Genomic DNA, 25,000 nt, shown 5'->3' with positions numbered 1-25,000 from the left:
TACATCCATTCAAATGATAGATTAATATTAATAATAATACATCAGATTTTTGATATGGGTTTATCATTAGACAGTATTAATGGTACCTTAAATAAAAAAGTTATTTGTCATTTAAGCAATATGTTTTCATGTTTAACGTTAAGAATAGAATACAAAATATGAACATATACCAGTTTTGTTGGATAGTGTCAATGTCAAACTTTTTGACTCACGGGCCGCATTGGGTTAAAACATTTTTTTATAAATATATATATATATATATATATATATATATATATATATATATATATATATATATATATATATATATATATATATATATATATATATATATATATATATATATATATATATATTCCTTGTGCATTAATTGACTGAAAGTGCGTGCACATTTTTAGATATGATTTGCCAGAGCGGCTTGGAGACACCGAGAGTAACAAGCGGTAGAAAATGAATTAAACAACAGATTTTTCTTAAATAATCACCCAAAAAAATAATATATATATTTTTTTTTATTATTTTTATTTTTTATTAAATTGTATTTATTTTTACTTGGGACTTCCCGCAAGCCGGATTTTGCGGGCCATAGTTTGGGTAACCCTGCTGTAATTTATTATTGATTTAATTCAGTAAAACCATGTTTCATTTGTCATGTATTCAGTAATAAAAATATAAATAAATACAAAAGTAACTACATTTGCAGCAATTTTACATTCATTTAAATAATTAATTAATAATAATAATAATGAATCAGATTTTGACAATAAGATATGTCACTTAACGTCAAAAAAGTATTAATTTAGCATTGCTGGATAATTGTGAACTAAATAGGAATCTAATTGCTGCAATGATATCCCCTTATTCCATTCACAGCTGCGGGCGGGGACTGCTATGATATGCTGTTATGGATTGTGCATGTCATTACGAGTGGGGTATTGTGTCACAAAGCGTCTATTCAGCAGAATTGAATACACGGATATTGGACATGTGCTTGCTTTTGTGTCACATGTTGCAGCATTATTGCAACAATATTATCATGACGGAGAAAGACCATACAGCCGCTCCCTCATAACTTATGGCCGCGGCCGCGTGCTATATGATGTTTGCAATATGTGCTGTTTAAATAATTCATGATGTCTCACTTGCCGTCGTCCCTTTTTTTCCCGTGCGCGCACAAGATAAAGGAGGCAAATGAGGCTAGGAGTGCATAAAACAGCAAAAGTGTGCCGGTCGGACACGTGAACTCTGTGTGCTCTCTAAATCATCGCAGCTGGAGTAAATTACAAAGTCAGAGGGAGAGAGCGGAACCTGCAGTTCCAGCAAAAACAGCCACACCGTGCGCTGAATGGCTGATGGGCTGCGAGGATCATGGCGCCTCAAAACGTGCCGGGAGGAGGAGGAGCGGGGGATGTGGGGATGATGGGACGGGTGCAGTGCTCGCTCACCGCCGACTCTCCTGTCACCTCCACTTCCAGTGTCGGTGGGCTACGAGTACGAGTCCTGCCTGGACGTGGTGCACTGGGAGAAGAGGACGGCGGCGCTGCAAGGCTACGAGGTGGACGCCGCCAACATGGGAGGATGGATGCTGGACAAGCATCACGTCTTGGACGTCCAGAACGGTAAGATGAGTCGAACATCCGAGGCCTCAGTCTCCTTGTGTTAAATCACCCGGTAGAACTTCACCATGTGCTGAGCCACTCAAATCGTCTTTGACTCGGGGGTCGCCGACCCAGATTGTTGAAAGAGCCATATTGCACCAAGAATACAAAACACAAATCTGTCTGGAGCCACAAAAAATGTAATGTCTTATATAAGTGAAGGCAACACATGATGTAAGTGTCTATATTAGCTATATTAGCCTACTATCAAAATGACTTTAAAAGTCTTATATAAGTGTTATAATGAAGGCAACACATGATGTAAGTGTCTATATTAGCCTACTATCAAAATTACTTTAAAATTCTTATATAAATGTTATAATGAAGGCAACACATGATGTAAGTGTCTATATTAGCCTACTATCAAAATTACTTTAAAAGTCTTATATAAATGTTATAATGAAGGCAACACATGATGTAAGTGTCTATATTAGCCTACTATCAAAATGCTTTTAAAAGTCTTATATAAGTGTTATAATGAAGACAACACATGATGTACGTGTCTATATTAGCTGTATTAGCCTACTATCAAAATGACTTTAAAAGTCTTATATAAGTGTTATAATAAAGACAACACATGATGTAAGTGTCTATATTAGCCTACTATCAAAATGACTTTAAAAGTCTTATATAAGTGTTATAATGAAGGCAACACATGATGTAAGTGTCTATATTAGCCTACTATCAAAATGACTTTAAAAGTCTTATATAAGTGTTATAATGAAGGCAACACATGATGTAAGTGTCTATATTAGCCTACTATCAAAATGACTTTAAAAGTCTTATATAAGTGTTATAATGAAGGCAACACATGATGTAAGTGTCTATATTAGCCTACTATCAAAATGCTTTTAAAAGTCTTATATAAGTGTTATAATGAAGACAACACATGATGTAAGTGTCTATATTAGCTGTATTAGCCTACTATCAAAATGACTTTAAAAGTCTTATATAAGTGTTTTAATGAAGGCAACACATGATGTGTCTATATTAGCCTACTATCAAAATGACTTTAAAAGTATTATATAAGTGTTATAATGAAGGCAACACATGATGTAAGTGTCTATATTAGCCTACTGTCAAAATGACTATGTGTCGCAGGCTGAAGCAAATCTTCGTTGACAGAAATGTTGAAATGTAATTTTTATTCTACACATTTTTGCAACATTGGAAATCATTAGTAAAATGGAGGCTTCTCACAGGATGAGCTAACTCCTGGAAACTACTGGCTCGCAATGGCCAACGGTATAGATGTGTGTGTCCAAGTTGAAGTAAAAGGCAGGCCGTCTTCTTCTAATGGATTCATTACGAACTTTGGCAAGCTAGGTAATGTTTGCTGTGGTCTTGAACAACATGGCACACAAACAACACAGAAATGCAGCCAATATTACATACAGATAATGTGTCATGAGACATGCAAAACTAAACTAAATACACACAGGACATAAGTTAAAAGAAATTAAATATACCTACAAACGAGGCATAGTGATGCAATATGTACATACAGCTAGCCTAAATAGCATGTTAGCATTGATTAGCTTGCAGTCATGCAGTGACCAAATATGCCTGATTAGCACTCCAACAAGTCAATAACATCAACAAAGCTCACCTTTGTGCATTCACGCACAGCATAAAACGTTTGGTGGACAAAATGAGATAGAAAGAGTGGCATAAAACCCGTCTTTCTGCGTAACTCATGTAAACAAATTGTTGCATCCCTGGGACCCCATTTACAAAATTTCTAGCATCGAGGGACACAGTATCTTCCGTAATGCCTCGATGCTCCAGTGTCGTCCCCATAGACATCTTATAAGTAGACGCAGCATTGGCTGCTGTGACGCGAGAAATTGGCCCGCCATCTTGAAGTGGTGATGAGGAGCCGGCGAGCAGCCTAAACTGACAGTTGACAGGTAGAAAACAAAGATGCTAAACTGACAGTTGACAGGTAGAAAACAAAGATGCTAAACTGACAGTTGACAGGTAGAAAACAAAGATGCTAAACCGACAGTTGACAGGTCGAAAACAAAGATGCTAAACTGACAGTTGACAGGTAGAAAACAAAGATGCTAAACTGACAGTTGACAGGTAGAAAACAAAGATGCTAAACTGACAGTTGACAGGTAGAAAACAAAGATGCTAAACTGACAGTTGACAGGTAGAAAACAAAGATGCTAAACTGACAGTTGACAGGTCGAAAACAAAGATGCTAAACTGACAGTTGACAGGTAGAAAACAAAGATGCTAAACTGACAGTTGACAGGTAGAAAACAAAGATGCTAAACTGACAGTTGACAGGTAGAAAAAAAAGATGGTGTTCAGCGTTTTCCTGCTCAAATGAGCGGACTGTTGAAAATAGGAATCGGGGGATTACTTTTCACAAGTAAGATTTAACATTAACGTACTATTGGTTGTATTTTGTGAAAAGAATAATAAGTAATATATGTTAGCTAACTAGACAATCAGATGGACAGTGGCTACACAGTATTATACAAGTCTAAATTTGAAACAAAATTCACCAGCCGCCACTGATTATGATGCATTCTCATTTTAGGCAAAGTATAAGACAATACTTTCTAAAAAGTATAATTGTAACCAGGAATAAGTCTTCAAGCAACAATATTCAAATACTAACATTGTTGGGTAAGACATAATTTGGTTTTATTCTAAATCCAGTGAAACAGATTGGTGGTTTTAGCTGACATAATGACTTTCAGGTGTTTATATATGTTTATGTTTAAGTATTTGGCATACACTTTTATCCAAAGCGACATACGTAAAAAATACATATAAAACAATCCCTGTAAACATGATCATTTTAGGGAAGAATGTAATACAAAATATCAATACAAAGTGTCAAGACAGAATAAACTCTCTGCTGCTGCAGCAACAGAGATACAGTCTATAAGATATATAGATATCTAATGTATTCATACATTGTTTATGTAGGATATACACATGTATATATCAGTGGCGTGCCGTCACTAGAGGCAGGGGAGGCGGGGCCTCACCTGCCGTCATGGAAAGAAAAAAAATGTAAAAAGAAAAAAATAATAACTAAATTGTTATATGTACCCAGTGATTATACTAAAGTTATTTTCCATTTAACTTCACCAGTTTTAGATTATTTTTATTTTTATTTTCACATTTGCCGTTCAAATACTGAGAAGAGACGGTGCGGTGATCAGCAGCCAGATGAGGCACGTCACTGGTTTGTGCCTCAACATGGATTGTGCACAATGACTCGGCTAACTGCTGAGCTGCTGTGCAGTGAGACTGTATTGCTATATGAATTATATCAGCTAACTAAACTATGGCATAGTTTAGTTAGCTGAGGTATATAATGTACAGTGTATTTTGTCAAAAACTGTATGTGTGTAACGTACTTCTTGTGCTGAGCATTCATAAATCTGCTGCAAAAGACGTACTGGTTGAGGCTCGCAGTAATCCGGCCTCCTGGTGGTAGAGGGCGGTAGTGATCCCAGAGATCATTCCTCGGCCGCAGAAGAACAAAAAAAAATTAAAAAAAGTTTGCAAGCGATTGTTTATTTCCTCTAGCCTGGACTTTTATTAAAAACATGGAGGATTACATATGTAAAATAAAACAGTTTTCTAAACTGGACTTTCAATCGAAGCAGGAGGTAATAATTAAAGGTATACCAACGCTGGAGCTAAAAGGTTTGCTTTTGACTTCGGGACAGAAGACCCGTTCTTTTCAAACGGCGTGGTACACACGCAAAGGCTAACCAGCAAGAAAGGTAAGACCATAATAATGTTTTTTTTTATTAAATGTGCTTTTTTGTGTGCTACAGTTGTGTAAAGAATGCTGGTATGAGCTTTTAAATATAACCCGTTAACTGCTGCCAATCACATGGTGAATAAGATACTATTTAGGGTTCATATGTTTGTAAATCTGACTGTGATGATGCAGTGCCTCACCAGACATTAACCTCACCGCACGCCACTGGTATATATAACCTAATCATATTGTTTCTTCAATTTAAAAATAGCTGACCGTTTATTTCTCCCTTCTCTGGGATTATATTCCCAGTTTTGATCTGGGACGTCTGGTCATTTACAGCATATAAGAATATTCTATTACTGTTAAGCAAACTATGAATAATAAAACATGTCCTTTATCATAGCTATACGTATGACAAAAAAGCGTGTGAAAATGAGTGGTATTCAGTGAGGTAAGATGAATTAAATGTGCTGACAGTTCATTGCTCCTGCCAAATGAATTGCACTGAGTGGAGCGGATCACCACTCCAAGATGGCGGCCCCGCGTCTCGTCAGCGCCAGTAGGCAGTAGCGCTCCATGCTGCGTAGCCTTAGAAGATGTCTATGGTCGTCCTCATCATCACTTTGTGTCGCAGGTTAGATTTGTTTGTTGATCCGCTCTCCCTACGGCCACTTAAACAAATGTGAAGGTAGAATAGTCGCTTCCTGAAATCCAATCAAACGTTTATTTTCAACCTTGAATTGCTTCCGGATAAAAAGGGACACAAATTGTCTTTACCATGCATTGATTTACGTGGACCCCGACTTAAACAAGTTGAAAAACGTATTCGAGTGTTACCATTTAGTGGTCAATTGTACGGAATATGTACTGTACTGTGCAATCTACTAATAAAAGTTTCAATCAATCAATCAAAAAGTCTCCGGCAACTGGAACGGCGGCTGTGCGCCGGAGAGCGTCCAGCGTCAAAACAAGGGCTCCGACAAGCACACCGGCGCCACGAGCCCGCCGCTTATAATTGCAGACGCATTAGCGCCTGTGCCGCTCGGTGACCCACAGCTGAGGCCTTGGCGGTACACGCGGTGACCTCCTGCCGGCAAGGACGCCGTTGATTGCGCCGAAACGTGTCCGCGCATCCGCGAGACAATTTTTTACATTTATTGTACTTGCTGATGAACGGCGCGCTGATAGATGACTAAGCAAAGGACTCATTTAGTTTATTGAATTAATGTAATTAACACGGCGGTCATCAAGTTCATGATACCGCTGAATGATCTGGAATGGCGGCCTGGCTCGCTTGCTCGCTGATTCATTTTCCTGTTACTGTCGCCATTCGTCTAATGCAGACCTGGGCAAATTAAGGCCCGGGGGCCACACCTCACTCAGTTTTGGTTCTAATCGGTTTCAAAAATGGCAGAACTGAATCATATGGAAACTCATTAAATGTTTCCCATTAAAAATGTTTGTAAATCCAATTTCCACTTTTTTTTTCACTTTATTTTATTTGTATAGCACATTTAAACAACAGAAATGTTTCCAAAGTGCTGCACAACAATTTTAAAAACAATATTCAAATATTATCCTTAGCTCCACCAATGATAAAAACAAAAAATAAATGAATATAAAACCAATATGAAAACAATATAAAAATAAATATGATTAAAAACGATTTTAAAGGGTAAAACCAATTAAAACGATAAATATAAATCAAAATTTTAAAAACACAGAGGACCACACAACTCAGGTAGTGTTAAAAGCCAAAGAATAAAAGTGGGTCTCAAGACGAGACTTAAAAGCAGTTGGAACATGGAGGGGCAGAGTGTTCCAGAGCTTAGGGCCGACCACAGAGAAGGCCCCTTTGTCCCCTGGTTTTAAGTCTGGTCTTGGGCACCACGAGCTGGACTTGGCTCTCGGACCTCACCTCAATTGTCCTGTTCCAAACGCCAAGGATATTGACACAAAACACTTTTGTGAGCTAAATAAAGGAAATATTACATGCAGAAAACAAGGTGAACTACATATTAGGAGCCAAGCATTGTTGAGTCTTTAGCGTTTTTTTTTGCTTACAACTTCTGTAGTTCGCTCTGTTTTTAGCTTCAAACAGAGCCGAAAGTACAGTTCAGCTCTGCTTGGGGCCTACAAGCTCATTCAACATCGATACCAATATTTTGGTACCGGTGCCAAAAATGATTTTGGTGCTTTTCGATACTTTTCCAAATAAAGGGTACCACAAAAAATGGCATTATTGCCTTTATTTTGGATCCTCCTGATGAAAGTTAAGTTAAAGTTAAAGTACCAATGATTGTCACACACACACTAGGTGTGGTGAAATTTGTCCTCTGCATTTGACCCATCCCCTTGTTCACCCCCTGGGAGGTGTGGGGAGCAGTGAGCAGCAGCGGTGGCCACGCCCGGGAATATTTTTTGGTGATTCAACCCCCAATTCCAACCCTTAATGCTGAGTGGTTATGGGTCCCATTTTTATAGTCTTTGGTATGACTCGGCCGGGGTTTGAACTCACAACCTACCCATCTCAGGGCGGACACTTTTGATGACTGCATCTGGCTCTCAGATAAATCTTAGCTGACATGGCTTAACACGATAAGTAATGAATAATTCCGCTGGTAATCACAGTGTTAAAAATAACGTTGAAAATACAAAACATTCTAATGCATTTTAATCCATCCATCTGTTTTCTACCGCACCTGTTGAAGAAGTCGCATTAATGGTAAGAAGTATTTTATTTATTATTGGTTAGCTTCAGAATAACAATGTTATTGAAAAGAATAAGAGACTAATTATACTCAAACAATGTTGGTCTTACCTAAAAATGCACGCATTTAGTTGTATTCAGTGTTAAAAAATATTATATGACTCTCACGGAAATCCATTTTAAAATATTTGGCTTTCATGGCTCTCTCATCCAAAAAGGTTCCCGACCCCTGCTCTAACCACTAGGCCACTGAGTAGGTCGTGCGGGAGCGCTAAGTACCGAGCTAAAAGCGGTGAACTCGACGAAGCTTTGCTAATGTACGCGTCAAACAAGCATAATAACCACAATAACAAAACATCCTGTTTTTGCAGGCTCGGCAAGGGACGCGTCGCCTTGAAGACGCCGCATTTTTTTTTTTACGTGAAGCGTGTCGGACGCCGTGCACACGCGGGTGCATTAACCAGCTGAAGTAGCTGTAAAAGCCTCTCAAGTTTTCCCCCGCAGCGCTCAGAACGATGCTACTTTGGTAATGTGGTTACCATAGTGACGCACGTGAAGGCATCATCACCATCATCATCTGGCAGCGTTACTGTCAATCGTGATGAACAAAGAGACAGAGCAAGAAGTGGATAGAAGATGTAGTCCTGGGGCCGTACTTATCAAGCTTCTTAGAATTACTCCTAAGAAGTCTGCTAAGAGTTGACTTAAGAGTAAATAAATTATTCGCTGAAAGCTGCACTTAAAAGTTAGTTATCAAGCGTCTTACTCACACTTTCAGCGAAGTGTAGGACTGAACCTAAAGTGTCACACTCAGAGCTGAATTACGACATTACTATGTGCCGTAAACGGAATTTTAGGTGACGTCATTTCTGTGTCCATAGAAATGACCAATCACGGAAGGGAATCCCTTGTCTAAGAATAAAGAAATATCTTAGAAATATTTAAGTGGACAATGGGAGTGTATATTTTGACAATAAACTACAAAATAATACAAAACAAACAAACAATATTGGCAATGAATCAAAAATAAATGTTTCCTTTTTGTTGCACCTTTCCTGCTTCCTGCTTCCTGCTCCCAGACCGTAACAAAGAGGCAGGGGAGACACTTCTCCACGATGTATGCTCGGGGCAACACCCTTCACTTTACCCGGCAGTGGGTCTCCACAGCGGACGACTTTAGAGTGAATGATGAGTCCGGCGATTAGTTGCAAATCTTGCTTTATTGATTGCTTGCACACAGCCAATCCAACACAAAACAAACTAGTCCCCGCTCGCACTCACAATACCGCTCCCTCTCTTCTCTCGCCCACACACTCACTGACGTCACTCACCTCACATGCTGTCACCTATTAAAGGGTCACACACACACACATACGCTACTCTCATAACATTTTCTTTACAATTCATTAATTAGGCAACTAATTTGAAACTGGTGTGGGTGGCTCTATATATACTAGCCCACTGCAGCCACATGCAGAAATCAACAAGGAATCGAAAATTATTAAATCTGTGACAAAAATAATACCTGCTCTGTCTAAACGATACCGTTTGATCAGCTGCTCGTCATCAAACAAAGATGAACGTTCGCGCATGTCTCTCTCGCCTCAGTGCCATCCCCTGCTGGCAACTCCTAACCACTTAAGACACCTCTGAAGGTCTCTTAAATATCGTGGAGAGTAGGAGTGATTCTTAGACTTAAGAACGTTGATGAAAAGCTTTTATTCTTAAGTTTGAGAGTAGGACTAAATTTCGCAAATTTTCAGGACTTAAGTGTAAAATGGCACTCTAAGAAGCTTGATAAGTACGGCCCCTGGAAGATAAGTCGGAGCCCATAATTCAAAGTAAATGGAACGCAGCTGTGAAAAATAATCAAATCAGTGTGTACCTCCGGGATTGTGTTATATTACAGTGAATCAGAGAAGTGAATTAATTAAACATCACCGTCGTGAAATGTCTACACGCTCGGTTTCTCCTGCAAACGATTCCGACCTTGGAGGCCTCCTTGCCACACGCGAGCAAATAGGGCTTGTAAATATTACACAACTGTTATTTTATGCAATCGCATTTTATCTGGGGCTAACTGTGGCCCAAGTCGTTTTATGAACGCTGGCACGCAAAGCCTACAACTCAGCAAAAGCTCTGGTCCAGAAAATATAAAAATGAAAAAAAAAAAGGCAGAAAATTGCACCTCGTCCCTCTTAAAAATGATGATTATTTACCGCGGGCTGAGTGTCGGAGTAAACATCATATCGAGAAGGAGCCAGCAAGGTGGGCGGCGTTAATGGGGTCGAGCGGCTTAACTGGACCTTATTAAAGTGCACATGTGGCTCATATTTAATGTTAACAACACAATGTGACGCATCATTGTAAGTCTACGTGCGTCTGGCTGCAGAGCACATGCTTGTTACCGACGAAGCCAGCAATACTGGACTAAGCACAACTTCTAGCCACGCACAAGCAATGGGGGCTGTATGCACTCGATGGACGCTTCATTAGGGACACCCAAACGAGCTATGAAGTGGTCAAAAAGTGTATTTTTGCAACTATGGGTTTATTCGTTTTGTCAAGTGATACATGACCGCACGGCAAAATGTAAATCGGAACTTTAGATATGCTGCATTTGTTGTGACACATATTTATTTTGGCACCATGGTCAGATCACCATGGCAACAGTGTAAGGATGACGTGAAACTGTACGGAATGGGTCAAATGAGTATTTTAACTAGTATAAAGTTACTGCAGTTACAGTTACTGCATGGTCAATAGGGATGGGTACCGATTTGGTACTTTTATAGTGTGGTATCTGTTAGCATATGAAAAAACATGTTTTTCCATATGGTGAAGATTTTGAACTGAATAAAGGTAATGTTACATGCAAAAAACAAGGTGAACTACATATTTACAAATAACGTGATCTCTAAAATTTGACAGTGTTTCTCTCCATTTTTTTATTAAAGTGTGATTATTTTGCAGTTGTATAAAAAATTTTTTAAAAAGACTGCGGGAAAACAGACTAGTTTGTTACGCACATTGTTAGGGCGTATGATAATCGGGACACCATACATAAACCAAATCTAACTCGCTTGGTAATGTATGTTCAATAGGGATGAGTACCAAGTCAGTACTTTTATAGTGTAGTATCTATTAGCATATGAAAAAACATGTTTTTCCATATGGTGACGATTTTGAACTGAATAAATGTAATGTTACATGCAAAAAATAAGGTAAACTACACATTGGTAATTGAAATGGATGAATGAATATTGAAAATCACTTTAATATTTATTAAAGACACTTAGTGATGATGACGGTGACCACGCGATCTCTAACATTTGATAGGGTTTCTCTCCATTTTGTTATCAAAGTGTTGGCACTTGCAACTCTCTTTGGCCACATGGTGGATTATTTTGCGGTTGTATTTAAAAAATAAAAAAAAGACTGAGTCACTAACACAAAGTCTTCTTTAATGGGCAGATGATTCTGCGAAATAACACACAGGCAAACAGACTAGTTTGTTACGCACATTGTTAGGGCGTACGATAACCGGGACACCATACAGAAACCGAATTTAACTCGCTTGGTACTGTATGTTCAATAGGGATGAGTACCAAATCAGTACTTTTATAGTGTACTATCTGTTAGCATATGAAAACACATGTTTTTACATATGGTCAAGATTTTGTACTGAATAAAGGTAATATCACATGCAAAAAAACAGGGTGAACTACATATTTGCATTAAACATCACTTTAATATTTATTAAAGACACTTAGTGGTGATGACGGTGACCACGCAATCTCTAAAATTTGACAGTGTTTCTCTCCATTTTTTATCCAAGTGTTGGCACTTGCAACTTTCTTTGGCCACATGATGGATTATTTTGCGGTTGTATTTAAAAAAAAAAAAAAAAAGGCAGTTGATTCTGCGAAATGACACACGGGCAAACAGACTAGTTTGTTACGCACATTGTTAGGGCGTACGATAACCAAGACACCATACATAAATTTAATCTAACTCGCTCGGTAATGTATGTTCAATAGGGATGAGTCCCAAATCAGTACTTGTATAGTGCAGTACCTGTTAGCATATGAAAAAACATGTTTTTCCATATGGTGAAGATTTTGAACTGAGCAAATGTAATGCCCATCCATCCATTTTCTACCGCTTGTCCCTTTTGGGGTCGCGGGGGGTGCTGGAGCCTATCTCGGCTGCATTTGGGCGGAAGGCGGGGTACACCCTGGACAAGTCGCCACCTCATCATAAGGGCCAACACAGATAGACAGACAGACAACATTCACACTCACATTGACACACTAGGGCCAATTTAGTGTTGCCAATCAACGTATCCCAAGGTGCATGTCTTTGGAGGTGGGAGGGAACCCACGCAGTCACGGGGAGAACATGCAAAGTCCACACAGAAAGATCCCGAGCCCGGGATTGAACTCACGACTACTCAGGACCTTTGTATTGTGAGGCACATGCACTAACCGCTGTCCCACCTTGCTGCCCATGAATGTAATATTACATGCAAATACCAAATTTAATTTGAACTGAATAAATGTAATGTTACACGCAAAAAATAAGGTAAACTACATATTGGCAATTGAAATGGATAAATAAATATTGAAAATGACTAATATTTATTAAAGACCCTTGTTGGTGATGACGGCGTGTATTCTATTTCTAGAATTTGATAGTGTTCCTCACTATTTTATGTATATATATATATATATATATATATATATATATATATATATATATATATATATATATATATATATATATATATATATATATATATATATATATATGTCTTAATTAGTATATCCAAAAAATAGTGCTCGATACCGTGGTAGAGCGTAATATGTATGTGTGGGAAAAAATCACAAGACTATTTCATCTCTACAGGCCTGTTTCATGAGGGATTTCCGCAATCCTCAGGAGGAAATCCCTCATGAAACAGGCCTGTAGAGATGAAATAGTCTTGTGATTTTTTCCCACACATACATATATATATATATATATATATATATATATATATATATATATATATATATATATATATATATATATATATATATATATATATATATATATATATATATATATATATATATATATATATATATATCAATATCTATATATATATATATATATATATGTATGTATATATGTATGTATATATGTATGTATATATATATGTATATATGTATGTATATATGTATGTGTGGGAAAAAAATCACAAGACTATTTCATCTCTACAGGCCTGTTTCATGAGGGGTTTTCCTCAATCCTCAGGATATTTCCAAAATCTCCTGAGGATTGAGGAAAACCCCTCATGAAACAGGCCTGTAGAGATGAAATAGTCTTGTGATTTTTTTTCCCACACATACATATTACGCTCTACCACGGTATCGAGCACTATTTTTTGGATAATCTAATTAAGACATATATATATATGTATATATATATATATATATATATATATATATATATATATATATATATATATATATATATATATATATATATATATATATATATATATATATATATATATATATATATATAAATCACGGCAACGACTACTTTGGGACAAATGATGATCCAGAACCTGACTATTAACACAATAATAATAAACAGATCCAGCTTTAGTGAATCACTAAGTGTCATGTAGCAGTATTGCTAAGTGCTAAACAAGATATACAAACTGTGGACATAATCAAATAATCACTCACTGCACCTTGTCTGCTCTCACTGGGATGTTTATATCTTCCCGTTTGAAAGAATAATTAATCATAATCCTCTTGCAAGCAAAAAAAAAATGTGGGCACAAACTAGCATCTTTTTATGTCTTTCTAAGCTGTTGTCAAAGTTGGCCAACTTTTTGTTTTATGTCGGCAACCTTCTACTATCCAGGTGAGAGGAATGATTTATAATCTAGAATTAACTTTCACCAGCTCAGAGGCGATGCAGCAGCTCAATATGTTAATATATTTAGCTCGCTGTGTCGCTACATGTAGTCCCTTCACATTAATAACAATATTGCTAATACTTGGTTAATATTCAAGTCAAGAGATAAACCGTATTTTCTGGACTATAAAGCGCACTTAAAATCATTTCTAAAAGTGAGCATTATTATTGTGCAGGTGTACCTAATCAAGTGTCCATTCCTCACACGTTTCCGTCGCCTCACATCAAAACAAAGTGGGTTTTTTTGTCAGCAGCGATTGTGGAAAACATGTCAAGAGAAACATTTCTGTCGAAGACCGAGTTTGCACTCCAACGTTGATGCGACTCGGCTTCTGAAAGAGAACAGCCGTGAAAGAAGTAAGCATCGCCGCGCCCAATCTGTCAAGACGTCCGCAACAGGAAGTTTGTGAAGTGAGCGGGAGCGGCTGCTCGGAGCTCGACTGCTGCCAGCTCGGCCCGTTTCATCCCAGCCACGGCCGCCAAATGAGGCATCACACTCGCGGTTGTAGGACTTGTGATCAACATGGATGCTGCACCTGTGATATGCTAACGAAGTGCTGCATCCTTTTTGTTCCCGCCGCATGTCAGAATGTGACGTCAAAGTAAAGTACATGCGAGCATAAAGACCAGGATGAAAACAACGAACAGATGGCGTGTCTAGTTTTCTAGTTTTTTGTGTGTGGTTGTAACACGTTTTCATCCATCTATCTTATTCAACTTATCCGAAGTCGGGTCGCGGGGGCAGCAGCCTAAGCAGAGAAGCCCAGACTTCCCTCTCCCCAGCTACTTCGTCCAGCTCTTCCCAAGGGATGCTGAGGCGTTCCCAGGCCAGCTGGGAGACATAGGCCGCTAAGTCGGATAACCCCTTAAACAAATAATTATTAAGCCTAAACCCTGTTTCAGCCACACTAAACCAGCGTTTAAGGTTCCCCTCCTCGGACACATTTTTACACGGGTAAGTGCACCGTGTATTTCTTGTATCTCCGGTTCTTAGCTTTGTATGGACTCAATGATCGTTTACAAACTGAGTTCGGAGAGGAAGTGACGCCAGAAAGAGCGCGCCCCACACAGGAAGTGACGTCAGAAAGAACGCGCCACAGCCAGCTTCATAATAAAGCGGTTTCGTAACTCGGAGGTAACCCCTGGAAGTATGGAGGCGAGTCATCCAGACATGCCCGTGTTTCTCCTTCTTCTACATGTACAGACACTTGTGGAAATCCCACATCAGACGGCAAGAGAACTTTCCAATGTCCGGGTCAACTGTGATTCTACTTAGCGAAAAACTTTGACCATTTGTCGAAGGAGAGACAACGAGAATGCGGGCTCCCGTGGATGTAATAAAAAAGGTAGCGTGTGCTTTGTATTACCTGGCCGTCGAGGGAAGACTACGGAAAACGGCGAATGCTTTTAGACTGGCAAAGCAGACTGTATCAGTTATTGTCCGCCATGCATGTCGCGGACTCAACGTCTAGGTCCAGAGTATATAAAGTCACCAAAAAGGAATGGACAATGAAGGTGAAGGCAAAAGAGTGAGGAGTGTCCTGACCAGATATCTAGATCCCTAACTCAGTTTGTAAACAATCAATGAGTCTATACAAAGCTAAGAGCCGGAGATTCAAGAAATACACGGCGCACTTACCCGTGTATAAATTTGTCCGAGGATGGGGACCTTAAACGCTGGTTTAGTGTGGCTGAAACGGGGCTTAGGCTAAATAATTATTCGTTTAAGGGGTTATCCGGCTTAGGGTAGACATAACCATAGTTTCTCCAATGTGTCCTGAGTCTCACCCATGGCCTCCTAATGATTGGTCGTGCTCTAAAAACCACCCGGGGGAAGGGTCTGGTGGGCATCCTGACCAAATGCCCGAACCCCCTCATTTGGCTCCTCTCGATGTGGAGGAGCAGCGGCTTTACTCTGAGTTCCTCCCGGATGACAGAGCTTATTTCCCTATTTTTCACCCCGGATTTCCACTGGATCTGAAACAACCGTGAATCTGCGATCTCCACCGCCGTTCTGTTGCGGCTCTGTCATCGCCACTCATTAGGACATTTAAAAATGCAAAACACGACCCGCCTTGAAGGAGTGTTTTATTTCGAAAGTAAACCATTGAATGGATTTGTTGCGGCGTTCTGCAAAAATAGAAGCTGTGCGTATATTTAGCGCTGGGATGCGGAACATCAACTGGCTAGTCCATGGCGTCCCCCGGGCGGTGAAAACGGACAGAACCGGTCCGCGACCGTTTCGGATTCAGTGGAAATTCGTACGAATAAGAGAAAGTATGGCGCTGCGATGAGGTGGCAACTTGTCCAGGGTGTACCTTACCTTTTGTGGGGTGCAGCTGGGATAGGCTCCAGCACCCCCAAAGGTCCCAAAAAGATGGACATGTCCCAGAAAAAGAGGACGTGTGGTCAGCTGTGAATTGTCTGCTTGTGTTGACTTCATGTGTAATGTGTCTCACACACGGGAGTATTTATCCAAGACATGGGAGTATTTATCCAAGACACGGGAGTATGTATCCGAGACGCGGTAGTATTTATCCCAGACACGGGAGTATGTATCCGAGACACGGTAGTATTTATCCCAGACACAGGAGTATGTATCCGAGACACGGGAGTATGTATCCCAGACACGGAAGGTATGTATCCGAGACACGGGAGTATGTATCCCAGACATCAAAGTATGTATCCGAGACAAGGGAGTATGTATCCGAGACACGGTAGTATTTATCCCAGACACGGGAGTATGTATTCGAGACAGGGGAGTATGTATCCCAGACATCAAAGTATGTATCCGAGACAAGGGAGTATTTTTCCGAGACACAGTAGTATCTATCTGAGATATGTGAGTATGTATCTCAGACATGGGAGTATTTATCCGAGACACGGGAGTATGTATCCGAGACACGAGAGTATGTATCCGAGACACAAGAGTATGTATCCGAGACACAGGAGTATGTATCCAAGACACGGGAGTATGTATCCGAGACAAGGGAGTATTTTTCCGAGACACAGTAGTATCTATCTGAGATTTGTGAGTATGTATCTCAGACATGGGAGTATTTATCCGAGACACGGGAGTATGTATCCGAGACACGGGAGTATGTATCCGAGACACGGGAGTATGTATCCGAGACACGGGAGTATTTATCCAAGACACGGGAGTATGTATCCGAGACACGAGAGTATGTATCCGAGACACGAGAGTATGTATCCGAGACACAGGAGTATGTATCCAAGACACGGGAGTATGTACCTGAGACACGGGAGTATGTATCCAAGACACAGAAGTATGTATCCGAGACACAGGAGTATGTATTCGAGACACAGCAGTATGTATCCCAAACATCGGAGTATGTATCCGAGACAAGGGACTATTTTTCCGAGACACCGGAGTATTTATCCGAGACACGTGAATATGTATCTCAGACATGGGAGTATTTATCCGAGACACGGGAGTATGTATCCGAGACACGGAAGTATGTATCCGAGACACAGGAGTATGTATCCGAGACACAGGAGTATGTATCCCAAACATAGGAGTATGTATCCGAGACAAGGGAGTATTTTTCCGAGACACCGGAGTATTTATCCGAGACACGTAATATGTATCTCAGACATGGGAATATTTATCCGAGACACAGGAGTATGTATCCCAAACATCGGAGTATGTATCCGAGACAAGGGAGTATTTTTCCGAGACACCGGAGTATTTATCCGAGACATGTAATATGTATCTCAGACATGGGAATATTTATCCGAGACACATGAGTATGTATCCGAGACACATGAGTATGTATCCGAGACACGGGAGTATGTGTCCGAGACACGGGAGTATGTGTCCGAGACATATGAGTATGTATCCGAGACACATGAGTATGTATCCGAGACACGGGAGTATGTATCCGAGACACGGGAGTATGTGTCCGAGACACGGGAGTATGTATCCGAGACACGTGAGTATGTGTCCGAGACACGGGAGTATTTATCCAAGACACGGGAGTATGTATCCGAGACACGAGAGTATGTATCCGAGACACGAGAGTATGTATCCGAGACACAGGAGTATGTATCCAAGACACGTGAGTATGTACCTGAGACACGGGAGTATGTATCCGAGACACAGGAGTATGTATCCGAGACACGGGAGTATTTATCCAAGACACGGGAGTATGTATCCGAGACACGGGAGTATTTATCCAAGACACGGGAGTATGTGTCCGAGACACGGGAGTATGTATCCGAGACACGAGAGTATGTATCCGAGACACGAGAGTATGTATCCGGGACACAGGAGTATGTATCCAAGACACGGGAGTATGTACCTGAGACACGGGAGTATGTATCCGAGACACGGAAGTATGTATCCAAGACACAGGAGTATGTATTCGAGACACAGGAGTATGTATCCCAAACATCGGAGTATGTATCCGAGACAAGGGAGTATTTTTCCGAGACACCGGAGTATTTATCCGAGACACGTAATATGTATCTCAGACATGGGAATATTTATCCGAGACACATGAGTATGTATCCGAGACACATGAGTATGTATCCGAGACACGGGAGTATGTGTCCGAGACACGGGAGTATGTGTCCGAGACACGGGAGTATGTGTCCGAGACACGGGAGTATGTGTCCGAGACACGGGAGTATGTGTCCGAGACACATGAGTATGTATCCGAGACACATGAGTATGTATCCGAGACACGGGAGTATGTATCCGAGACACGGGAGTATGTGTCCGAGACACGGGAGTATGTATCCGAGACACGGGAGTATGTGTCCGAGACACGGGAGTATTTATCCAAGACACGGGAGTATGTATCCGAGACACGGGAGTATGTATCCGAGACACGAGAGTATGTATCCGAGACACAGGAGTATGTATCCAAGACACGTGAGTATGTACCTGAGACACGGGAGTATGTATCCGAGACACAGGAGTATGTATCCGAGACACGGGAGTATTTATCCAAGACACGGGAGTATGTATCCGAGACACGGGAGTATTTATCCAAGACACGGGAGTATGTGTCCGAGACACGGGAGTATGTATCCGAGACACGAGAGTATGTATCCGAGACACGAGAGTATGTATCCGAGACACAGGAGTATGTATCCGAGACACGGAAGTATGTATCCAAGACACAGGAGTATGTATTCGAGACACAGGAGTATGTATCCCAAACATCGGAGTATGTATCCGAGACAAGGGAGTATTTTTCCGAGACACCGGAGTATTTATCCGAGACACGTGAATATGTATCTCAGACATGGGAGTATTTATCCGAGACACGGGAGTATGTATCCGAGACACGGGAATATGTATCCGAGACACGGAAGTATGTATCCGAGACACAGGAGTATGTATCCGAGACACAGGAGTATGTATTCGAGACACAGGAGTATGTATCCCAAACATCGGAGTATGTATCCGAGACAAGGGAGTATTTTTCCGAGACACCGGAGTATTTATCCGAGACACGTGAATATGTATCCGAGACACAGGAGTATGTATCCAAGACACGGGAGTATGTGTCTGAGACACGTGCGTATGTATCCGAGACACGGGAGTATGTATCCGAGACACAGGAGTATGTATCCGAGACACAGGAGTATGTATCCGAGACACGTGATTATGTATCCGAGACACGTGAGTATGTATCCGAGACACAGGAGTATGTATCCGAGATACAGGAGTATTTATCCGAGACACGGGCGTATTTATCCGAGACACGGGAGTATTTATCCAAGACATGGGAGTATTTATCCAAGACATGGGAGTATTTATCCAAGAGTTCTCAATCACCACTGAATGATTCATGCAGACACTTTCTGACATTTGAGAGTCATGACTCACGGGGGTTTTCTTTTTTTTCCTTTTATTTATTCTTTTTTTTCCCCCCTAGTGTGGGGTGAGCAGCAGTTGGATGTCAGCCAGCCGCCATGAAGATGAATCCAAATATCAGTGATGGCTTCCACCACTGCCTCAGTATTGATTTGTTAATGTTGTAAACTTTGACTAATGTCCTCACGCTAGTAAATGTACTTTTTGTCGTGACTCATTCTTCATTCTGGCGCCACATTTTCTTTTTTCCCAACACACTCCTGACACCTTCCCTATCCTCCCTCTATCATCTGTGGCTAATAATGCTCCTTATTATGTAATTATGTCTTCTACTTCATTACAAGCACACATGCTCGGCCCTATGGTTAATGTGACATATGACGTGTACATGGCCCTATGTTTAATGTGACATATGACGTGTACACGGCCCTATGGTTAATGTCACATATGACATGTGTACCCGGCCCTATGGTTAATGTGACATATGACATGTATACATGGCCCTATGTTTAATGTGACATATGATGTGTACATGGCCCTATGTTTAATGTGACATATGACATGTGTACACGGCCCTATGGTTAATGTCACATATGACATGTGTACCCGGCCCTATGGTTAATGTAACATATAACATTTATTTGTACACGGCCCTATGTTTAATGTGACATATGACATGTGTACACGGCCCTATGTTTAATGTGACATATGACATGTGTACACGGCCCTATGTTTAATGTGACATATGACATGTGTACACGGCCCTATGTTTAATGTGACATATGACATGTGTACACGGCCCTATGGTTAATGTGACATATGACATGTGTACCCGGCCCTATGGTTAATGTGACATATAACATTTGTACACGGCCCTATGTTTAATGTGACATATGACATGTGTACATGGCCCTATGTTTAATGTGACATATGACATGTGTACACGGCCCTATGTTTAATGTGACATATGACATGTGTACACGGCCCTATGTTTAATGTGACATATGACATGTGTACATGGCCCTATGTTTAATGTGACATATGACATGTGTACACGGCCCTATGGTTAATGTGACATATAACGTGTACACGGCCCTATGGTTAATGTGACATATGACGTGTACACGGCCCTATGGTTAATGTGACATATGTGGACACAGCTATCTCAGTCAACAGCTTGTGTCCATGCATTGTCGCTAATGTTTGTGGCTAACATTGTAGCTAATGTTTGTCGCTAACATTGTCGCTAATGTTTGTAGCTAACATTGTAGCTAATGTTTGACGTTAACATTGTTAGTAATATTTGTAGCTAACATTGTAGCTAATGTTTAACGTTAACATCGTAACTAATATTTGTAGCTAACATTGTAGCTAATGTTTGACATTAACATTGTTAGTAATATTTGTAGCTAAGATTGTAGCTAATGTTTGACGTTAACATCGTAACTAATATTTGTAGCTAACATTGTAGCTAATGTTTGATGTTAACATTGTAACTAATATTTGTAGCTAACATTGTGCTGATATTTGACGTTAACATTGTAACTAATATTTGTAGCTAAGATTGTAGCTAATGTTTGACGTTAACATTTTAACTAGTATTTGTAGCTAACATTGTGCTGATATTTGTAGCTAACATTGTAGCTAATGTTTGACGTTAACATTGTAACTAATATTTGTAGCTAACATTGTAGCTAATGTTTGACGTTAACATTGTTAGTAATATTTGTAGCTAAGATTGTAGCTAATGTTTGACGTTAAAATCGTAACTAATATTTGTAGCTAACATTGTAGCTAATGTTTGATGTTAACATTGTAACTAATATTTGTAGCTAACATTGTGCTGATATTTGACGTTATCATTGTAACTAATATTTGTAGCTAAGATTGTAGCTAATGTTTGACGTTAACATTTTAACTAATATTTGTAGCTAACATTGTGCTGATATTTGTAGCTAACTTTGTAGCTAATGTTTGACGTTAACATCGTAACTAATATTTGTAGCTAACATTGTAGCTAATGTTTGACGTTAACATTGTTAGTAATATTTGTAGCTAAGATTGTAGCTAATGTTTGACGTTAACATCGTAACTAATATTTGTAGCTAACATTGTAGCTAATGTTTGATGTTAACATTGTAACTAATATTTGTAGCTAACATTGTGCTGATATTTGACGTTAACATTGTAACTAATATTTGTAGCTAAGATTTTAGCTAATGTTTGACGTTAACATTTTAACTAGTATTTGTAGCTAACATTGTGCTGATATTTGTAGCTAACATTGTAGCTAATGTTTGACGTTAACATTGTAGCTAATATTTGTAGCTAACATTGTAGCTAATGTTTGACGTTAACATTGTTAGTAATATTTGTAGCTAAGATTGTAGCTAATGTTTGACGTTAACATAGTAACTAATATTTGTAGCTAACATTGTAGCTAATGTTTGATGTTAACATTGTAACTAATATTTGTAGCTAACATTGTGCTGATATTTGACGTTAACATTGTAACTAATATTTGTAGCTAAGATTGTAGCTAATGTTTGACGTTAACATTTTATCTAATATTTGTAGCTAACATTGTGCTGATATTTGTAGCTAACATTGTAGCTAATGTTTGACGTTAACATTGTAACTAATATTTGTAGCTAACATTGTAGCTAATGTTTGACGTTAACATTGTAACTAATATTTGTAGCTAACATTGTAGCTAATGTTTGACGTTAACATAGTAACTAATATTTGTAGCTAACATTGTAGCTAATATTTGACGTTAACATTGTAACTAATATTTGTAGCTAACACTGTAGCTAATATTTGACGTCAACATTGTAGCTAACATCGCGCTGGTGTACTTTTAGAAGGCGCCTCCTGATCACTAACATACGGCCTGCTACAGTGAGAAGCATGTACATCGCCATTGGTGCTGATCACTGGGAGCACGGGTAATGCGTCACAAACGCCAAAAGAGAACGGAGAAAGACACGACACAATAAAGACACACTCTCACTCATCCCCTACTGCCCGCCCGTCCACCAAGGTGACATTGCTAAGGGCGCTCTAGTTAGGTGCAAAGGCTCGGCCCCCACTTTATGCTCGTATCATTAATCATCTGAATGTCAGAATGAAAGCATTTATTTTATATGCGACATGACTCAAATTAGCCTTTTAATAAAGGAGTGACTTCCTTTTCTGATGACGCCTCTGGAATCAAAGAGAAGGTTGAGTCACTATTCCTGTTGTCGGGTATGTTACTTATTTTTGTTTTGCAAGGAACCAAAAACGAGTACCAGTATCGATTACCAGCTAGTAAGGGTCTAAAAATGAATGGGTACGAACCGAAAACCGATGTTAACTTTAGAGTAGTGTTGTCCCGATACCAATATTTTGGTACCAGCACTAAACTTTTTGCTACTTTTCTAAATAAAGGGGACCACAAAAAATGACATTATTGGCTTTATTTTAACAAAACATTTTAGGGTACATTAAACATATGTTTCTTATTGAAAGTTTGTCCTTAAATAAAATAGTGATCTTACTAGACAACTTGTCTTTTAGTAGTAAGTAAACAAACAAAGGCTCCTAATTAGTCTGCTGACATATGCAGTAACATATTGTGTCATTTATACACCTATTATTTTGTACACATTATTAAGGACAAGTGGTAGAAAATGAATTATTCATCTACTTGTTCATTTACTGTTAATATCTGCTTACTTTCTCTTTTAACATGTTCTATCTACACTTCTGTTAGAATGTAATAATCACTTATTCTTACTCTTGTTTGATACTTTACATTAGTTCTGGATGATACCACAAATTTGGGTATCAATCCGATACCAAGTAGTTACAGGATCATACATTGGTCATATTCAAAGTCCTCATGTGTCCAGGGACATATTTCCTGACTTTATAAACATAATATAAATTAAAAAAAACGAAATCAAATGTTGTGATGCTAAAACGTATCGATGTAATCATAGTAGCATCGACTAGATACGCTCCTGTACTTGGTATCATTACAGTGGATGTCAGGTGTAGATCCACCAATGGCGTTTGTTTACATTGTGACACCGGTGAGCTACGGTGTGTAGTGAAGCATGTTTAGCTATTCCTCGTCCTGCAGTGATGATGGTACTTGTAAGAAACATACTTTATTTGTCGCCATGGAGACCAGGATTAGTGATTTAGAAGTAGCTACAACACTGCAGACTGCGGCCGGACTTTAGCCGCTGGCTAGCTAGCCATGTCTTAAAGCACCTCTTCCTGAGGGTGTTTCAGTGTTATAACTTCACCTTTATCTTTACTTTTTAAGCCAAAATGTGTCCGTTCTCCCTTTTCTGTCTACACACTGTGTCTGCTTGTAAGTACTCTGTGATTGTGCGCTGCCGAACATGCTCCTCTGCTTGTAAACCAGCAATGACACGACGTGATGACAATGGGGGGTGGGGAACCGGTACTTTTTAGAGGCGGTATAGTACCGAATATGATTCATTAGTATTGCAGTACTATACATACAACCCTAGTACCCATCACTTTTATACTTTTTTCCTCTGCATGACTCCATCCAAAGAGAAAATGCAATTCCACACACACGTACCGTCATCACAGAGCCTCCCTCATCGGTACATCGGCTGCCACACTCAGACTGGAAGGCTCCCCGGGAACTATCCAGGGAGCTCCGCCGCCTCTCCGCCTGTCTCGCACAAACACTTTGGCTGCTCCTCCAGGAAGTTTTCTTCAATCCAAACTCTCCCACCAGCAGAGTGTTGGATTTATAAATATACGCCTAAAGAAAGTTTTTTTATGTGCTGCCATCTGCGGCAGTCGACATCAAGCATAACTTGTCGTGACCAAGTGTCTTTGAGGGCAACACAGCTTTAATGTGCGCTAAAAATGAGCTAAAAGTTTAGGGGGTGTGTTATGTCAAGGCAGCGGGGTGCACTTGTTGATATATTAGTGACTTTAGTCAGGGCTCGAATTTAACTGCGGCAAAAGCCCCTACCGCCCTCGTCATTTGCCGTAATGCCCTAAAAAATTGACCAACATCTGCGGCAAGAACATGCCAT

At 39.7% G+C, this 25,000-nt stretch overlaps 1 protein-coding gene across 1 annotated transcript in view; it reads left to right on the top strand.

The window, feature by feature from the left end:
* si:dkey-237h12.3 (teneurin-3) overlaps positions 1 to 25,000 on the top strand; it is a 581,230-nt gene that overhangs the window by 446,394 nt on the left and 109,836 nt on the right. Inside the window, 1 exon segment of the mRNA XM_062039678.1 lies at positions 1,476 to 1,619. Coding sequence (XP_061895662.1) covers positions 1,476 to 1,619 — 144 coding nt within the window.

This window comes from Entelurus aequoreus, linkage group LG28 (genome assembly GCF_033978785.1).
Source record: "Entelurus aequoreus isolate RoL-2023_Sb linkage group LG28, RoL_Eaeq_v1.1, whole genome shotgun sequence".
NCBI lineage: Eukaryota > Metazoa > Chordata > Actinopteri > Syngnathiformes > Syngnathidae > Entelurus > Entelurus aequoreus.
The sequence above is the reverse complement of the archived record's forward strand: the minus strand, read 5'-3'. Positions and strand labels throughout refer to the sequence as shown.